Below are 19,134 nucleotides of genomic sequence, written 5' to 3' on the forward strand. Positions count from 1 at the left end.
AGAAGTTTCTAGAACAGCACTAAATATTTTGTTGTTGAAGGATTCAACTGTGGGTAGATATGTAGTAATAATCCTCTCTTTGTTTGTAGTATGATGGGCATTAACTCAGACAGTAGCACAGTCAGCGATGAGGCAGGTATCATCCCTCGTTTTTGTCACGAGCTGTTCGAGAGGGTTGCATCTCTAGAGGATTCTCAAGTGCCGGGTGTTCAAGAAAAATGCACCGCTAAGATTGAGATAAGCTACTTTGAGATTTATAATGAAAAAATCCATGATTTATTGAATGATGGAGAATGTAGCGGAAAACGCGGCAACGCTCTAAAAGTTCGTGAGCACCCAGTTTTTGGGCCGTATGTGGTTGACTTGACGCTCCATGAAGTCTCTTCATTTGAAAACGTTCAGGTAACATCTCAAATTTCTACCAAGATTATTTTAGTATGTAGGAAACATTTTAAAGTGCACGCAGTGTAGATCAAGCGAAATTAAATTTCTCTTTCTAGAAAAGAATTTTTTGGGGGAAAGATTTGTATGCAATGACTCTGTCTCTGCACAGAGATTATTTTTTAAGTTGACAAGCCTCAGCTTTTCTCAACCAGTGAAAGAGAGGGTAATTTTGTAATTGTGCTTTGAAATTAAGTTCAAAGCTAAAGTTCTCATGTCAGTAAAAACTCACTTGAGCACAAATTTTCCTCATTGAGATATGTTGTTGGGTGCCACATTAGTTAAGGCCCATTAGGAAAGTAACTGAATCGGTCATTCTCAAAAAGACTCAAGCACCAAAATTAAAAAACAAGGAAAACGCACCAAAAATTGATTCCACCCATTCCAAATCTTGTAACTACAAAATAGTGAATAATTTAATTGATTAATCACGTTATTACTCAATTTGAGATTTAAAACTGGTCAATTAATACAATTTTTACTGTTTTTCTTGCATTTTCATTTCTGGAGCTTAAGTTTTTTTAAGGATGACCGACTCAATTGAGGATACTATTTAGGATTGATTGGTTCTTTTAGCAGCACAGTGCAGCCTGCACACTATGTGCTTTCAAGCTGGAGGAGGTTGTAAAACCACGCAAAAGTTCGGGCAAGTGTCAATGGCGGTAAATGAACATACTGCCATCTCGTGAGTTATTATTCAGGCAACTCTGCCAAAGCCCTGACAAGGCAGTGTATTTCACAGGCTACCAAAAAATGTTGTAATTTCTCACTACTTTAAGGCAATCTTTTTTTCCCCACAGAGCTTAATTTCAATGGGTTCCAGCCAACGAGCCTCTGCATCCACTGCCATGAACGAAGAGAGTTCTCGCTCACACTCAATATTCAGCATTATCTTATCACAGACGCAGCTAGAGGTATGACAACCATTACAAAACTACTTTGTTATGTTTTCCATCCTTTTCCTCACAGAAATGTAGAGACATCCTCTGTATAAAACTCCAAAATTTTAACTTTCTCTGAAGTTTACTGCTCCTTTTTTTTCAAAAAAAATTTGAAGCAAGACGGTGTAACCCCTCTTTGTTCTCTTCTGAGGAACTGTCCTCCTTGAAGTTTTGAGACGTGTCTATAGTAAGCTGTTTAATTATATTGGTTCTCTGTTTGTTATCCTCTTTTCTCCGTTTCTTTTCCAAATTTATGCCTTATTTTTTTCGTAAGATTATGATCTCATGTATACTACACCGGGCCAGTGACCAGTGAATGAATCAAAACGTTTCATTATCTTTTGCTTCTTTAAAATTTTAAGTAGAAAAATTCAGTCTGAGAAAATTTGAATATGTAGTTAAATCTCAAGGGAAATGAACTGTTTTGCAATGTACGGCGATGAAATACAAATTTAAATATGACTGCTTGAATATTTATTTATGCCCAGCATTAACTTTTCCCTCGGGAAAAGTTTTTCAAATTTGCATGATCTATGTGTTGTTTCTTGACTTTTGTGGAAGAAAAATTTAATGAACTGCCTCAATTCGTAATTAGTATGCTTGCAACTTGTCATTGAGATTCATCCTACCCTTCCCGAATAAGGCCAAGATAGGTTTAGCCTGCAAGTGTTCAAACTTATTTGTGAACTTTAACTTTGAAGTTTGTTAGTCCTCACTAAGATTTTTTACTCTTTTTACCTTCAAGTAACATTTTTTGTTTTATGTTTCATTTAGGATAGTGGCATCGAAGGAGTACAAAACGAACTCTCTCGTTGCAGTAAAATAAGCTTGGTTGATTTGGCCGGCAGTGAAAGGGTTGCTCAATCCTGTGCCAGCCTTGATAGATTGCGTGTAAGTATATCACTTGGTCTCAGAATCTTTCATCTCAAAGATTCTCATATTTTTCTGGTGTAATAGTCTTTTCAGCTTTGAGATTTGAATAAGTATCCATAAACTTTTTTTATCAGGTAATGTGTGGGGATCAAATAAGATATGGTGTACACTCGAAATCTCAAAATTTGATTTTTTTACTCCACCAAACAGAATTCCTACTACAGAATATTAGTCTTTTCAGACTACTGTCCCTTTTTTTTTGGAGGATCCTACATTTACTTTTTATCTTACTCGAGGGATCAAGGATTAGGGAGTAAATATGCAAATGAGAAACCAAATCCACACTTGCCACTGTGTGAACGCACTATTTGAACTCTTGACAGTGAAAGATGCAAAAGGCAACCTGATTAACTTGGTATTTTGCTGAGCAGTGAGATATAACTGAAAATCCTTTTTGAATTTTAAATGTATGATTTTGTGCAAGTTTCTTTACCCTTATTTCTCATTCATATGTTGAGGTAATTTAAAATTATTGAAAAAACTTATTTGATAATGTCACTAATTGTATGCCATTTTTTCAAATTTTGAGAGATCTAAATATCTATCTTGGAATTGACAAGGACTTATTTTCGGGGGTCTTTTTTCTCTTTTTTTAAAATTAAAAATCGCTGGAAACAGATGTAACAGAATATATATCACCAAAGTTCACTGTCCTCCAAAAATCTCTAACAGTGCTCTATAAGTGATAACTAATTACTACTTCCTTTCATCCTCCATTTTATTCGTATTATATTTCTGTCCACATTTTCAGGAAGGTGTGCACATCAATAAATCGCTTCTCACTCTAGGAAAAGTGATCACAGCTCTTGCTGAAGCGGGATGTGGCAAGAAGAAAATATTCATTCCTTATCGTGATTCTGTTCTAACATGGCTACTTAGGGTGAGTGAAAGTTGTTTTAAAATTTTCTATATCTCCAATTTTGATTTGATTCTAATTCTGCATAGTCTTATGTGACATTTCCCGCTCAACTGATTTTTTAATTTCTTGTGCATGAATTTCTCACAGTGTGTCTATCTTTACATCTGGAGTCTTGCAATGCTGAAAATATAGCTTCAGAGCATTCAGCTTACTTATCGCAGCTGCAGAAAAAAACTTAAAGTCCAGAGCCTGCAGTGAAAATAAGAAAAAGACAAAAGATGCCTTTAGTTAGGAACTTATCAAACTAATTGCTCAAATGCTGGAATCCGAATCCAATACCGCGAAGCCTCCGAAATTTTAAAATTTTTGCCATAAAGCCGAATCCCAAAGATTTCCGAGGGTTCTCAAATCCCATCATGTGTCAATTTTGTCTCTAGATCTCATCGATCTCAAGTTTTGACTCATTCCAGAATGTTCTCCAACAGTAAATATGTATCTGTATAAATACCCGCCGCATCAAGATATCGCAACCAGTATTTGTTTACCTGTGTATTGTAGAAAGAAAAAAAAAATTAAAAAAAAAATAAATAAATAAATAAAAGTACTGAATTTTTGAAAAGTGAAGAATTTGCAATAGATTCAGATTTAAGGATTCGAAAGTTAAAATTTCGGATAAAAGTAACTTTTTCTTCTAAAATTATCGGTTATCAATTCTCGACCAATCTCCTAGGTGACATTAGAAGAAATGCTTGTAGAGGAGATAAAAAATTGAACACACAAACTTTTAAGTACAAAATTAATTATTTAATTATTTGCTCGCCAGTGCATACAAATTGTAGTATTTACAAATGACATTTTTGAAATTCTCTTATCCATGAATATCATAGTTCCAAATTAATTCCCTAACCAAGGTTAAAATGAAAGAATCTTTTAAGTATTTACGCTCAAATAAATACAACTTAATACCTAAGGTCTTTTACTGGAATTTGCTAAGGTATCGGAAAACTTTCTTGTGCTTACATAAATTACTTCCACTAAACTTGCACAGAAATTTGTGTAAGTTCAAGCGAAGTCTCCAAAATATTTAATGGTTCTAATTAAATGTTCTTGCAATGCTTCCAAGATCTTATCTGGATCTCTTTTAAATTTACACTAACTGTCTTTACTGGTTAAATGTCACAGCGTTTAACCATAATACATACCATATTGTTGGAGAGGTTACGAATTATCTTTGCACAAATTCTGATATTTTGAGAGACTAAACCATTGACTTATACAAAATTGATTTTGGGAAAAATCAGCAATTTTTGAAAAATTCAAAATTATCCTGAAACTCATTCCCTGGGGTTGACAATCGATTTATCAAACATCGATGATAAGTACTTTAAGGAAACAGGAAAAAAATTTAGTTATGGTACTTTTATATTGTTCATTTATCACTGTTTAAATGAAACGAAATTGTGAAGTGAGCAAAAATCAGGGAAATTTGAGGTTATTCCATGTTTAACCTTGCAATAATACAAAAATACTGAAGCAAAGTAATGAATGACTGTATAAAATAAATTTTAGTTTGGTCATATTACTCAAACATTACCGAGTATCCAATCTATTGTGAAAACATCAATTATTGTGAACTTTGATGCTGAATCAATTGACAGCTAAGAAGCGTCCTTTTCAGTCAATAGATTATACATTATTGTTTAATTGCTGCGGTCATCTTCGTAATATTTAATTTTATTTTGTCCATCTTGATTATGTATTGGACTGTACTTCAAGAATGAACATCATGAAGTAAAAAAATTTCTAGTAGTTGATATGCTCTTAGGGAACAGAGGTGGCTGAGCCATAGAAAAATTTTAAATCTTGACACCAGTAAAATGCCAGCAGTAACCTCTCCAATGTTGAGCACTTTGAAAGAACAAAGGGTATTTACAGCGTATTCTATGCACTAGAGGTCATTGTCATTTCAAGGAGTGATTTCTATAGGTGAATGATGACTGAATATAAACATGTAAAACTTGTTGCTTCATTTTAGAAAGCACGTTAAATAGCAGGAATGTTATTCTGAGGTATTACAAATTTCCAAAAAAGTTCACCCATAAGGCTTCCAAAAAGAATATTGGTTATAGAAATTTCTTAGCTTTAATTTACAAAAAGAAGGACTCATTAAACAGCCTCGAAAATGTTTTGGTTTGATGGTTCTCTTTGTTTTAAAGGTAACCTCTTGATACTTGTCTCAGATCCAACCATTTTGTCTTGTTTTAACTTTTGATTTTTGGTTTAAGTAACCAATTCCTACTTTCCCTCTCAATTTTCGTAATCATTTAAGGTTACATAATTTATTCCCAATTCACTCTTCCGAATTTACCTCGTACAAGAGTGATTGGATGTGATGAAGTCTAATGATAATAAAAATTCCTCAAGTTTACAGTGGATTTTCCGCTTACATTTTTCATTATCAAAAGTAGAATACAAATAGATAATACTGTTTTATAAAATAGTCAGGTTTTCGAAAAATTTCTTAACCTAATAGTCACTTAAAACTAACGACCCAGGAGCGCAGCTCTAAACATAATTTCTGTGAAAACATTTCAGTGAGGCAATCGTAAAAAAATTAACTGCTTTTAAAAAATTGGTTAGAATCAGATGAACTTCAGTGGTTTTGCTAGTTTTTCAACTTAAACAACTTCAAATTAATCATTAGTGGGTGATTAATTTTAAAGGAACTCCAGAAAAGTGGAAATGTTAGACAGAAGTTGTTCTTCACATTTACTTAAATGGGGGTTTAGGAATACCTATCAGGTAAAAAATATCAATCTGAGGCAACTTTCTCTCACTATTTCTCAAAAATGCACAGAAGGTAACCCATTTCAAAGAGTGCATTTTTGTTAGATGATGACCTGATAGTTGTCTCAAGTTTTACTAGCATTTCAAAGAGATTGTAAGAAGAGATCACAAAGTTTGAACATCGTTTTGAATTTAATCTACTTCTGTTCGACAAAAGTAGATTGATAGTAGTAGACTAAACATTCATTTTTATTTTCTCTAACAAACTTTGAGAGATTCTATTGTAAAGAAGGAGAGAATTTCATCTCGCAATTCTTTTTCTGTTTCATTAGGCTCTTGTTAACTTTAAAAGAAAAGGAAATTCCATAATAAGAAGTATTTTGAACATTACGCATAATCATGCTTACCTCTGCATTAAAATAATTTTGGCAAGTTTAAGTAAAAAATAAATAATACTTCACACAATCATGGGAAGTTAAAACCGTGTGATTTAAAACTTAAGTCTATCTTAAATAAATACTGTTGAATCACTTCTTGTGGCAGGTTGTTTTGGCTCCTTGACTCGAGCATGTCTCTTCCTCATCCTCACGGATAGATGAGTCACATTCTCGTGATTTGGTTCGCCGGTATTCCAGCAAAGAGCGCCGTTTCTTTTCACGGCAAATTTCACAGTCTTTTTCAGGGTTAGTTATCTTCTTTTGAGGTACCTGGTGATAGTACTTTTTCGCAGCATATTCTGAAAACCAAAACAAAAATTTCAAGGAATTAGGAACTTTTTCATCAATTTCCACACTGTGTTACACATGGTTTAAATTCAATGTCGAATAGTTAGGTGAGCTGCTCCCGAAGTTATCGTCCATGAAGCAAAAAATTTATGACTTAATCATTCAAAATCTATACTGTCCATTATTTGAGGGTTCTCCATGTCTAATAGCGAATATTGAGATTGAAACGGGTATTTTTGCTAAGGTTTTGATTGGTAACTTTTGCAATTCATTCAGGTTTAGTTGCACTATTTCTTCAAAATTTAAACTATTTTTTTTTTTATTTTTCCCAATTTCAATGAGACGAAAAAGTGGAGATCAAAGAGAGAGGAAGAGTGAAAACAAAGTCCAAAATAAAAAGGAAGGGAAAAGATCCCAAGATTTCTCGTTTGTAAATCATTCGAAGTAACTCATTATGATAGGTGTGATATGAACAGTAAGACTGAGGGCATTTGGACGGAGTTAAACAGAAAGGAACCAAGCCACATCGGGATCGAACCGAGAAAAAGAGGTTTAAAGTTTGGCTCCTGCATAAGACTCAATGGAAAAGATAAACTTCAAATTCTGTTTCTGCAAAATTTGCTCCAACAAAAACTTTGAATTTTTTGGCGATAGATAGTAGAGCAGTGGTTGAGTTCAAAACCACTCATAACTCAATTTTTTCCAAAATGTGGGTTGGTTCCTTTCTGCTTAACTCAGTCCATTTGTGAACGTTAAATTGTTGTGCAGCGTGCGTCGGTCTTAATTGAAGGCGCTTCTTGAAGCTTGATTTTTTTGGACGAGGGCCGAGATTAGCCAATGACAAATGAAGCTTCAAGTGTTCTGTGCCAAACTTGTAACAACAAAAAAGAGAGTATTCTTGCAATGCAGACACTGGAGACCAATTGTAAAAACAAATTAGGTGCTTTAACTTTTACCCAGCAATGTGCATATGTTGGGAATTCTACTTTTGCTCCAATGTCAAATGGTTTCATACCCTTAATTTCAATAAACTTTCTGATACGTTCTCTACCACAGCAGTTTTTATGCCTTCGCATTTGTTGGGATTTCTACTTTTGCTCCAATGTCAAATGGTTTCATACCCTTAATTTCAATAAACTTTCTGATACGTTCTCTACCACAGTAGTTTTTATGCCTTAGCAATTGTTGTTTACTTCGTTCATTTTTCTTGCCCCCTATAAATTTGACTCAACTTCCGTGCAGTACCACTCTTCAACAATTCGCGATATTTTTCCGATCTTAGTGAACAAGCGCTAAACAAACCAGACACCTGAACATCGGTACCGGCCTCTAAAGAAAGAGTCTTTCTATTCAGCAAAGGAATTAGGGTTAAATGGAGTCGTATGGAGATAGGGTTTACTGTAATTCAGGAGGATCAAAAACACATAAGCGGCTATCAAGTTTAATGGAGCCTTCAGTGGTTTTTGAATCCTCCGTGTACGTTCGCATCATCTTGCCTCCTTCGTTTTTCAATTTCGTTTGAGTGTCACGTTCTGGCGTATCTTACTAGTTTCATACGACTGCATGTACGTCTTTTTTTCAAAACTCGCAGTGTAAATAGGTATGTACGATTGGATTGCTTAACGCCTCTAAGTTGTGTCGCGGAGAAACTCGACAAACAGATCTCGAGGGTCTCCCGGAGACCCAGGCCAGGGGTCCGTGCACTATCAATCGAACGTATTTCTATCAAACGGAACTATGTGCATTAAGACATGAGCCCTGACACCCATAAGAATACATGCATGACAGGGCTACGTCATAATGCACATAGTTCTGTTTGATAGAAATATGTCCAATCGGAAACCACTCAATTTTTGTCTCATTAGTCATTACGCACTTTGAAGTGGTTTCTACTTCGCTGAGTCGAGAGTGTGTATCTTCCCACGTTTTCTCACTTCTCGGTGATAACGCAGTTTTATTATAATCGCCGTAGCGGTGGAACTCCCATTAGCTGTTTTGATTTTCTTATCGATTTTCGGGTATCTCCTCTAATTGTTTCCTTAAGGTCATCTCCCTGCCGCGCCAGTCTTAATGGGGTTCGATTGGTTGATGAAGGAGCGTCCATGACCTTGGAGGGAAAATCTAATTTGTGGCCTTCGAAATATGCATTGAACTCTTTCGATCGAAAGCATAAAGCGAGATTTTCTGTGGTAGTTTTTGTTCCAAAATCAGAGTTGCCGGCGGTCTGAAAAACCGGAAAAGTCAGGGAATTCGCGAGAAAAGTCAGGGAATTTCTGACATACCTACCAATCACGAAAAAATATCCCTAATCTTCCAATTGCTCACCCTTTCTGGTCTTTTTTAAGGCTTGTCATTTTTTAACCAGCTAATAAATGCCTTTTTCCGTGATTTGATCTCTGAATAAGGAAGTTTTGTCCAAAGTTTAGCAAAAGAAGGTGGACATTTTTTTCGAAGGACAGGGAAAGTCGGAAACATTGGAAAAATAAAAATTTCGGAGTCAAAGAAAAACAAATACAGTCAGAGGAAGTTAGGGAATTTTAAGATGAAGAAATTATGGCAACCCTCTAAATGTTCGTGAAACTTTTGTGTCAATAACTGAATTTCGAGTCTTCGTGAACCAAGGTCTTTTTTACCGTGGACGGTCCCAAATCGTCACTTCCCGGACGAGGAAACGTAGTTCCATTCCAAAGTTGCAAAATTGACCCTAACAATTCAATTTTTTACAAGGATGTGCCTGTGCAATTTTTGTCGAAATTTTTCCTGATTTTGCATGAAATCAGAAGATAAATCAGTGAAATTTCCAGCCAGCAAAGCCCGAGATTCTCCGAGAAAAAAATTTCCAAGGTGAAATTTGGCAACATTGAAATGGACTGCATTTTGCAATTTGGAACTATAAATTCTAGCCCGGTTTAAAAACAACGTATGTGCCATTAGTTTCCCTATGCACATAAGTGTTTTTTCCAGAAGAGCCAGAATTTATAGTTCCAAATTGCAAAATGCAGTCCAAATGTAGTTACGTTCCATCGTAAGAGAAATGACAAAATGAGTCAAATAGTACTCATCACGTAGCGTGATGGCATAAATAAAGGTGTATTTTGCACTTGGTAAGCCGAATCGAGTCACAAATAGAACCTTGGTCTCGGTCAAGTGCTAAATATTTATCCGCGGGTTGTTTCTTGTTTATCCGTTTATTTACGTCCCGCCGCGGACGCCAAAAGACAGTTCTTTGCCAATAATTCTGGTCTGCGAGGTGTCGCGTTTACCGTCGCGTCACCACTTTTGTTTTTCGCCGAGGTTCTTCAACTCGAGTGCATCCGAATTGCGTTGCCTTTCGAGATGCCTCTCGTCCAAGTAGGTCACTCAAAAGTCTTTCATGTTGATCAAGGAAAATTGACCTCTCGTATTAGATGGGTAGCCGTAGCGATGTACTCACGAGACTGGAAATCGAGCACTGGAAAAAAACACATTGGATCTTGAGTCCAGATTCTTGAAAACATTGACAAGAAAAAGGACTCTTGAATCAATCAGATTTAAGCTTAAATCAAAAGGAAATCCGCTCAAATTAAGAGGCTTGGCTCTTGATTTAAGCTGAAATCTGATTGAATCAAGTGTATTTTTTCTTGTCGATGTTTTAAGAGTCTGGACTCTAGATCCAATGTGTTTTTTTTTTCCAGTGAGAGGCAGCGGAGTTAAATATAACGAAAATGTGGAAATTTCACGGGCAAATAGTCAAATCAAGTATTTTATCAAATACCTAGGCAGACAGTCAAATTTTTAGAGTTGAAAAGATGTCTCGTCTTTTCACAAAAACCTCTCGAATTTCCAATATTTTAAAAGTAAAAATCCATGAAAGTACAGACTTCATTGTTTCCCGCTCCAAAAATGATTCTCATATTTCTTCAACCGTCCAAATAATGAAAACTATGTACCTCACAAAATGCTGTATATTTTGAGACAAATGTCATTTAAGGACCAGGAAAAACTCATTCATCATTGTATGAAGCAAATTTTTACGGCGAATTCCCTCCCACATGATCAGAGATTTATTTTGTCCACAGTTAGCGAAATAATCAGAAGTTCCCTATCATTTAGAATATTTGACTATTTGCCTATGCATTCAACCAAACGCCTAATTTGACTCTTTGCCTGCATAAAAAATAACGCGGTTACGCACAGTGCTATTTCGCCTTCAATTTTTGAGGTAGGCCACTATACATTCTCCAAGTAGCGATGCGGTGCGGTGGCTGAAGTCGTAGTCGAAAAATGCGCTAATTCGATCGTGATGTTGTGGATTTTCGTTCACATTAGTACCAACAAGTTGTCTTGAACTTTCTCGTAGTTTCGTTCCTTATCGTATAGGGAGAGGACGCCATTATGTGTGGGAAAGTCTTTTTAACTCTAACAACGAGGAAAAACCACACCGACATGACAAACTTTCCGATTCTACGATATTTTATGATGCACTCAGTCTGTTGGTTAGAATCTTAATTATCATGATTGTGCTTTTACTTCAATTTTTCGGAAATAGAAGAAATTTAGGTACGAGCGACTCGAAAATATAAAGCCTGGCTTTCAAACTCTAAGTAAGAATACTTGGACCGCGTTCAGCAGAAAGGAACTAGCCACATCAGCTATTCTCAAATTTTGCTGGGCATTTTAATTTTTTACATGAAAACGGTTGCACAAATTTTTGTCCAAATTTCAGTGCATTTTCTGTATAGTACGATGCAAATTCCCGAAAATTTTCAAAGGGATCCGCACAAACGCTCTCTTGTAAAAAATTAAATTGTCCAATTAAATGGCAATGCCTGTTTTGGCTTGATTCCTTTCCGCTTTACTCGGTCCTTTTCTGAGGTCTAACTCAAAATATGTATAGTGCATTCTTGAACGTTCCTTAATGGGTTATCGGTAGAGACTTGAAACGGAGCCAAAACATTGCGTCGATTTGACGTAAGGAGCTTTTAAATCGACCCTTCAACAGCTTTATCAGCAAAGACATTGTCCTGTTTTCGCACTGTATCAGAATAATTATCGCAAAAGCGATCGCACTTTTTAAGCTGTCAACCTCCCTTACGAGGAAAGTTTGCGTAAGTGTTTCCGAAGTTGTTTTTGTTTTAATTTAGATTCAGTGCTGTTATTAAAAGTTGTTTTGCCGATTTGCCGGCATTGTTTACGCGCAGAAACTGCGTATCATGTGGCTCCTCGGCCTCTGTGTTTATTACACTGATGTCGCAGCTAAGGTTGTTGATTTATATTCACTACACCGCTTGAACATTATTAAATACCTCTGTTGTCACGTTGGGTGATAAACAATCAATAGATCACTATTAAGGATACATGTTGCTCTAGATCCATTTGTCAAAAGTGACAATCCTAAATGAACCGTACCTGTATTCACATACTTGGTCTGCAAATGGTTTGATCGCCTAAGTATATTCTTTAATTAATGGTTATCTTGTAGATAACAGGTCGCATTCGTTCGGAAATTTAATTTTCCTTACCTTTATCTTGTTTACACTAATTCTGTCTCTCTCGGTTGAAACTTTACTGACGTTCCCCACGACAGTGATAAATTAAAATGCCAATGATAAGTGGCGCATCTAAATAATACCTCCAATTTAAAGCTCATAAAAGAATAAATGTATTTTTTGCGAGTTTTGCCCCACCGATATCTTTAAATTAGTCTCTTTATCGTCATCGTTGTTCAAAGTTCATTCCCAAATGTCCAGTCTTTACATGCAATTAATTCTTATAATTAATGTTTATGTATCCCAAAGAAAAATTCCCAGTACCATTTCCATACAGCTTAAAAATGCATACTGTACACTCTTAATGCATGCAATAAATTTTATGAAGCCAGAAAAAACTTTTGTCCGTGAAAAACCAGGCAATTTTACGCTCGCAAAAAATCAAGAAAACACGCGGCCAAGCCCTCATATTTTTCGTCTTGTTCTAAAAAAAATTAGCAATTGTTGCTTTTTTCCATTTTGAAAAAAAACACGACATCAAAACACTCTCTTAGAAGCATTTTTATAACTGACAAATCTAAATTCAAGGCTCAGAAAATAAAGAAAAGACCGAAAACCTTCAGAAGTCGAGTAATTTTGAATCATAGAAAATTTGATTAGTGTTCAGCGAAAGAAAACCAAGTGGCATTGCCTTGATTTGGAAAAAATTTAGTTTAAAGTTTCATCCCATGCACCAAAAGGCTCAATGAAGAAACATACGTCGTGGCAACTTTTTGCCTCATAAATCTTTTTTGCGGACATTACATTTTTGGCAAAGGAAAATATGCATCCACCTTGACGAGCTCAAAAGTATCCCGAGCTCAATTTTTTAATTAATGTCCCCTGATTGTCCTTTGCGGAACGCCATCCATTAGTCACCTTGATAGGAGGGAGAGGAAGGGAGAGAGAAGGAAAAGCGCAGTGGCGTGCCGTGCTATGCGATAAATCGATTGATCTGCCAGTTAAAGCTATGGAAAATGATCGATAAACAGGGTGTTAGCAACGAACACCTTCATAATCGATCCTTTACCATAGCTTCAAATGGGAAAATATCGAAAATCGATCATTCACGCCTCGCCACCAAGGAAAAGGCCGTTCCCTTACACTGGAACCGTGTTTCGTAACCACTGAAAACGCTGGATTAACGACTCGCCATAATTGCAGCGACTCGGGGCTAAAATAAAGCTGTAATTAAAGGCTGCAAGTGGTAGTTTGAGAATGACCATCAAATGCATTTCAACACTTCTCGATTGTAAACAGAGTAATTGCCGTCTGCGGCCGAGTCGCGGAGACTGTATCCGTTCGGTTGATAAACTCATTACTCTCGCTTTCCTTCTCCTCGCATCCATGCCGTGCGAAATGCTAAAAAACTCGACCGTCGTTAGGGTGTCCCTTATTTTTGAAATTTGAGAAAAGTTAAGCTCCCCAGGTCTCAAAACGTGCTATGAGGTGTACAAATAAGGAATGTTTTTTGGAAAAAATTTTAAAAAAATTTTTAGGACTCTCTCAAGCGCCCTAAAGGGCGTTAGTCGAAAATGTTCATTTCTGGTAGAGTGGATAGTCAATCCTAGGTGAAATTGACGAATTAACGCCTATAAGGCGAAAATTTGGTCCGTTTGGTCGTATCTTTGATCGTTCAGCCGGTAAACCGACTTAAATGGGCGGGAAGTCGAGCCGCGGCCGCGCGACGCGCGCGGCTGACCGAGACACGCGGCCGGCGGCCGCGCGCGGCGACGCGCGTGGGTTGTGAGTGAGGAACATGTACTCATACACAGCTAAACGTAGTGCAGGAAGCAACGATGGGGAGGCTGCAAAAAAAGACGAAAAAAAGAAACGGGGCGTTTCGTAATATTAACTTCTCATGCTCAACTGGAAACAAAGAAAAATAAAAATATAAACAAATGAATTATTAAATAAATAAATGAAAATAAAAGGCTAAACACGAGTTGTTGATTCGCTGTTATTGCGAGACGTAGACTCAATGTTGTTCTTCAGGGGGAGGGCTATTAAAATTCTGATAAGGCTCTTAAAAATTGCTATAAATTGTTTAATGTTTAAAAACGTCTTTTGCATGAAATTAGTTAAGCGTACCATCGTCCAACTTGCGTAGTAACATATTTTTGGCAACAAAAGCAATATTAGATAGTTTAACAAAAGTCAAAGATTATCAAAATTTTTCGATGTCATTAGCTAGAATTTTTTTGGATATTTCATGAACATTGTTTGTGAAGTGAGACGATACTTGTAGTTAATCTTGAAATCTTGCTCACTTTTAACTTTCTTATTAAATTTTTGCATCAATTTGACGATCAAATCAATCAAATCAATTCAATTTAAATTATAAACACACAGCATCTTCTTCTCCGACGAAATTCTCTTATCGAAAAGAGACAGAGGGACGAGTACTTCACTCAAGTACCATTAGTGATTTGAAAATTTCTGTAGAGCTCGCCTCCTGCTAAAGGATCAAATTTTTCAAATTCTACTAAGTCTTCAATGAGCTGAAGGTCATTTTTGGGAGCGCCAGCAGAATGGGGAGAACGAAACGGATATTTTATATACACCTTAACAATAAAAAATATTAACGTGAAGAATTCCTTTTTGTTTCTCTCCTGTAAGGGGGAACTAATTTCTAAACATCCAGATCTTCAGAGCGTGAATCGCCTTATTCATCCACCGAGCCTTATTAAATGAAGTTGTGAAGGACCATACTGAAAGGGCCGTCAAATTGATGCAAAAATTTAATAAGAAAGTTGAAAGTGAGCAAGATTTCAAGATTTACTACAAGTATCGTCTCACTTCACAAACAATGTTCATAAAATATCCAAAAAAATTCTAGCTAATGACATCGAAAAATTTTGATAATCTTTGACTTTTGTTAAACTATCTAATATTGCTTTTGTTGCCAAAAATATGTTACTACGCAAGTTGGACGATGGTACGCTTAACTAATTTCATGCAAAAGACGTTTTTAAACATTAAACAATTTATAGCAATTTTTAAGAGCCTTATCAGAATTTTAATTGTCCTCCCTCTGAAGAACAACATTGAGTCTCCGTCTCGCAATAACAGCGAATCAACAACTCGTGTTTAGCCTTTTATTTTCATTTATTTATTTAATAATTCATTTGTTTATATTTTTATTTTTCTTTGTTTCCAGTTGAGCATGAGAAGTTAATATTACGAAACGCCCCGTTTCTTTTTTTCGTCTTTTTTTGCAGCCTCCCCATCGTTGCTTCCTGCACTACGTTTAGCTGTGTATGAGTACATGTTCCTCACTCACAACCCACGCGCGTCGCCGCGCGCGGCCGCCGGCCGCGTGTCTCGGTCAAGCCGCGCGCGTCGCGCGGCCGCGGCTCGACTTCCCGCCCATTTAAGTCGGTTTACCGGCTGAACGATCAAAGATACGACCAAACGGACCAAATTTTCGCCTTATAGGCGTTAATTCGTCAATTTCACCTAGGATTGACTATCCACTCTACCAGAAATGAACATTTTCGACTAACGCCCTTTAGGGCGCTTGAGAGAGTCCTAAAAATTTTTTTAAAATTCTTTCCAAAAAACATTCCTTATTTGTACACCTCATAGCACGTTTTGAGACCTGGGGAGCTTAACTTTTCTCAAATTTCAAAAACAAGGGACACCCTAACCGTCGTCTTACTTTCGGATTGATTTATTTTGCTCCCGAAAGTGTACGTCTGCGAGATCTGTGGAAGGATAGCGCAAAGGAATGAGCAGCTAAAATTATTGGAAGTTAATCTACTTATCACAATTTAACCCAATGGATTGTAAAATCTACGACTCTTAATTTATTTGTCCTGATATTGTTTTATTCATCATATAAAATGCCCAGTGACACTTTTTTTCATTAATAATTCGTCGTTCCCCGCACGAAGGATCGTAACTCTATTTGAAGGCTGCAAAATTGACTCAAACTATTCAAATTTTTACAGGGATGTACCTTAGCAATTTTTGTCCAAAATTTGCCCGGCTTATGCATGAGATCATGAGAAGAATCAGTGAAATTTTCAGTCAAAAATATCCACGTTTCTCCATGTAAAAATGCAATTTTTCCAGAGAAAAATTGGCAAAATTGAAATTAAGTTACGTTCTTTCGTCCAAGAGACGACGAATTATGAATGGACTGAGTTTAATAGAGAAGAATTGACATTGGGGAATGTTCATAAAAGTACTTTTATTATTTGGACATAAATGACAGATGAATTAGTTTTGCCTCCAAAAAGCAACAAATGCATTTTCCAGATGAGTCCTGGGCTACGTAAAAATACTTTGCGTTGTGGGGCTCATCTGGAAAATGCATTTGTTGCCTTTTAAAGACGACCCGCTCTGATAAGTCAGGTCGTCATTGAAATAAACTAGTTTTAGTTTTTTGGTGATTTCGGCTCCAATTGTGTCTTCCGTAACTCCTATAAGATTCTTACTGCTTGTCAAACTTTTTTCCAAAATATCTTCAGTTTTCCCATACTTCAGAGACGAATAAATTTTCTTTTCTGCTACTATTTAATACATATTTTATTTTTCGTGTTACAATTATTTTTCGACCGATTAACTTTTTAAGCACCTCCAGTTGTTATCCCTCCGTTTTTGGAGATAACGCCACTGACATACTATACTTTAAATGATGACTTTCGTAATTTTCAATTTTTTCTAATTCATCTTGACATCGTTTCCAAGTAGCTTTGGCGATAAAAATGTAACCCTTCCCCTCGCCCTCCCCCTTCGGAGAACCACTCAGGCATGGTGTAAGTAGCAGTTCCGATATCAGGTGCAGTCGAACGTGAGAAAGTCAATTGCCGAAAAGGCGTCTAATTTATTTTTTTCACACGTTCGAGTAGGCTTATCGCTTATCAGGTAAAATGGACAGAAAGTATCGGCCTGATTGAGTGCTCAATTTATTTACTTAATTAAACATTAAGTGAATTAAAGGTCATGCTAATCTGCACCCTCACTAGTCACGCAACCAAGTTACCCTCTATTTGAAATGCACTGACTCGGCCGCTCGTTTCCGTCAACAGAAAAATCTTCCTCGTTTATCTTTGCCGGATTTTCCAATAAAAGTCACCTTATGACCAGTTTTGCCCGGAATGAGTAAAATGTTTTCCCTTCCAAATTTTTGAGAGATTTTGATGTGAAGTGTCAAAATTTTTACAATATCGCAATTTTCAAAAAATGACCGAAAATTGAAAGAACAGGGTGTCTACTTTCAGGAAAGAACCGAAAAACCCTAAAAATTTAGGAAATTCGTTGACATCAGAAAAAATCAGGAAAATTAACCATGGATCAGGAAATATTGAGTGCTTCAAGCATTTTTCAAACATTTGACTCAATTTATCGAATATTTGATTTGTTAAACCATAGTATAAGTGTCAATTTTTTCATGCAAAAAGTCGAGAAATTCCAGATTAAATATCAAGAAAATCCAAAATGAAATTTTCGTAGATTCCAGCTGACAAATGTCCTGATAGTCTGAATATACAAATATTTTAGTTGTTATTAATTCAAATCAGTTCATGAAGAAACAACATGCTTATGGAGGGTAAGACCACAGAGTCATTTCAAGTTTTTTTCTATTTTTCCGAATATGGCACAATATTAACCACCCCACCTTCCTTCTCGGTTACTTTAAAATCGAATACTGGTTATTTATTACGATTTTACAATGTTCCAAACTAAATATTCACAGATATCCACCATTATTTTCTCCTCTAAATTAAAAATTGTCAGCGGAGATCCTAAAACACCGCACAAGGAAAATTGTCCTTCTTCCGCTCAGCGCCTCACTGTTTTCGGGAGTCCTTGATTTTGGTTTTGAAAAATTGTCATGATCCCCATCGCATCGATTGACGCACCCATATCAGGATCTTAGAAATTTTTTATGGCGCGGAACGAGGACTGACGTCATTGGAATCGAACGCCAGTTTCGACACATGGACATTATGCATTCTACACGCAATCCCCCAAACTTCTGCGAAGAGTCGCCAGCCAAGGTAGCATTGCTACAATGCCGTGATCTAGGCCACAATAGCTCCCATCTCATGTCAACAAACTTGTCTTCCGGAAAAAGTAAATTACACGCCTGTCGCTTGTTTTAAAAATGACAGAGACTATGTATCTTTTGTAAAAAGACCCGGGTCATCGTCTTTTTGCTGAGAAGCATGTACAGAAGGTGATAGTTGAGGAAAAGTCGAAAAACCTGGAAAATCAGGGAATTTTTTCTCTAGGAAAACATTGGATAGCTAGGAAATAGTAAGAAGGTTTTGCTCTAACGATAAGTCAGGGAATGTTTTTATTTGAAGCAAGAACCGCTCTGAGTGCGAGGTTCTCCTTTCCATTAATAATCAAGGGATTTTTTCTACTTTTTTCTTGAGTAAGGGAAAAGTTTGGAATTCTGCTGAAATGAAGCAGCGTTTTCTCCCGGAAAGTCAAGGAATCTTACTAATTGAGTTCAGTCATCACCCTAATATATTAAATGACTTAACATGAACACGTTTGCTCCAAAAAGGATGTAAATGACACTGAAACTTTTTTTTACGTAATCTTGAAATTAGTTTTCAAAATGGCACAAGTACAGATTTTCTTCTTTTTTTCTTTTTCTTTTTTTTCCTGTTGATTTAATGGCTTATATCCCTGTGGGGCCCAAATCAGTATAGATTTTGAGAACTAGGACGGAAGACTTTCTTCCTTTGTCGAAAAAGATTAAAAAGGGGCTTTAAGTAAGCGTTTTTGCGCCGTTTAGGGCGTAAGTGGCACTGACACCTTTTTTTTGCTCTTCCTTGACTCGGATCATATTGTGGGCATATAGGCCACTCAACTTCAAGTACTCTACCTCACTTCATCTGATAACCCTAGCTCCTCGAGTGAAGTTGGTATTTCCTTTTTTACTACCGTCACCTCATCACCTTAGTTTATTTATGTTTCGA

At 36.4% G+C, this 19,134-nt stretch overlaps 2 protein-coding genes across 2 annotated transcripts in view; one reads left to right on the top strand and one right to left on the bottom strand.

The window, feature by feature from the left end:
• The window catches only part of neb (kinesin family member nebbish), a 67,859-nt gene that overhangs the window by 4,457 nt on the left and 44,268 nt on the right, over positions 1 to 19,134 (top strand). The window contains exons 5-8 of the mRNA XM_019049593.2: positions 90 to 402; positions 1,242 to 1,355; positions 2,157 to 2,273; positions 3,067 to 3,195. Of these exons, the coding sequence (XP_018905138.2) occupies positions 90 to 402; positions 1,242 to 1,355; positions 2,157 to 2,273; positions 3,067 to 3,195 (673 nt within the window). The remainder of the gene's footprint in view (positions 1 to 89; positions 403 to 1,241; positions 1,356 to 2,156; positions 2,274 to 3,066; positions 3,196 to 19,134) is intronic.
• Positions 3,957 to 19,134, bottom strand: part of fok (fledgling of Klp38B) — a 32,903-nt gene continuing 17,725 nt past the window's right edge. Inside the window, exon 2 of the mRNA XM_019049594.2 lies at positions 3,957 to 6,697. Within this exon, the coding sequence (XP_018905139.1) occupies positions 6,489 to 6,697 (209 nt within the window). The 3' untranslated portion in view covers positions 3,957 to 6,488. The remainder of the gene's footprint in view (positions 6,698 to 19,134) is intronic.

This window comes from Bemisia tabaci, chromosome 7 (assembly GCF_918797505.1).
Source record: "Bemisia tabaci chromosome 7, PGI_BMITA_v3".
NCBI classification, from domain to species: domain Eukaryota; kingdom Metazoa; phylum Arthropoda; class Insecta; order Hemiptera; family Aleyrodidae; genus Bemisia; species Bemisia tabaci.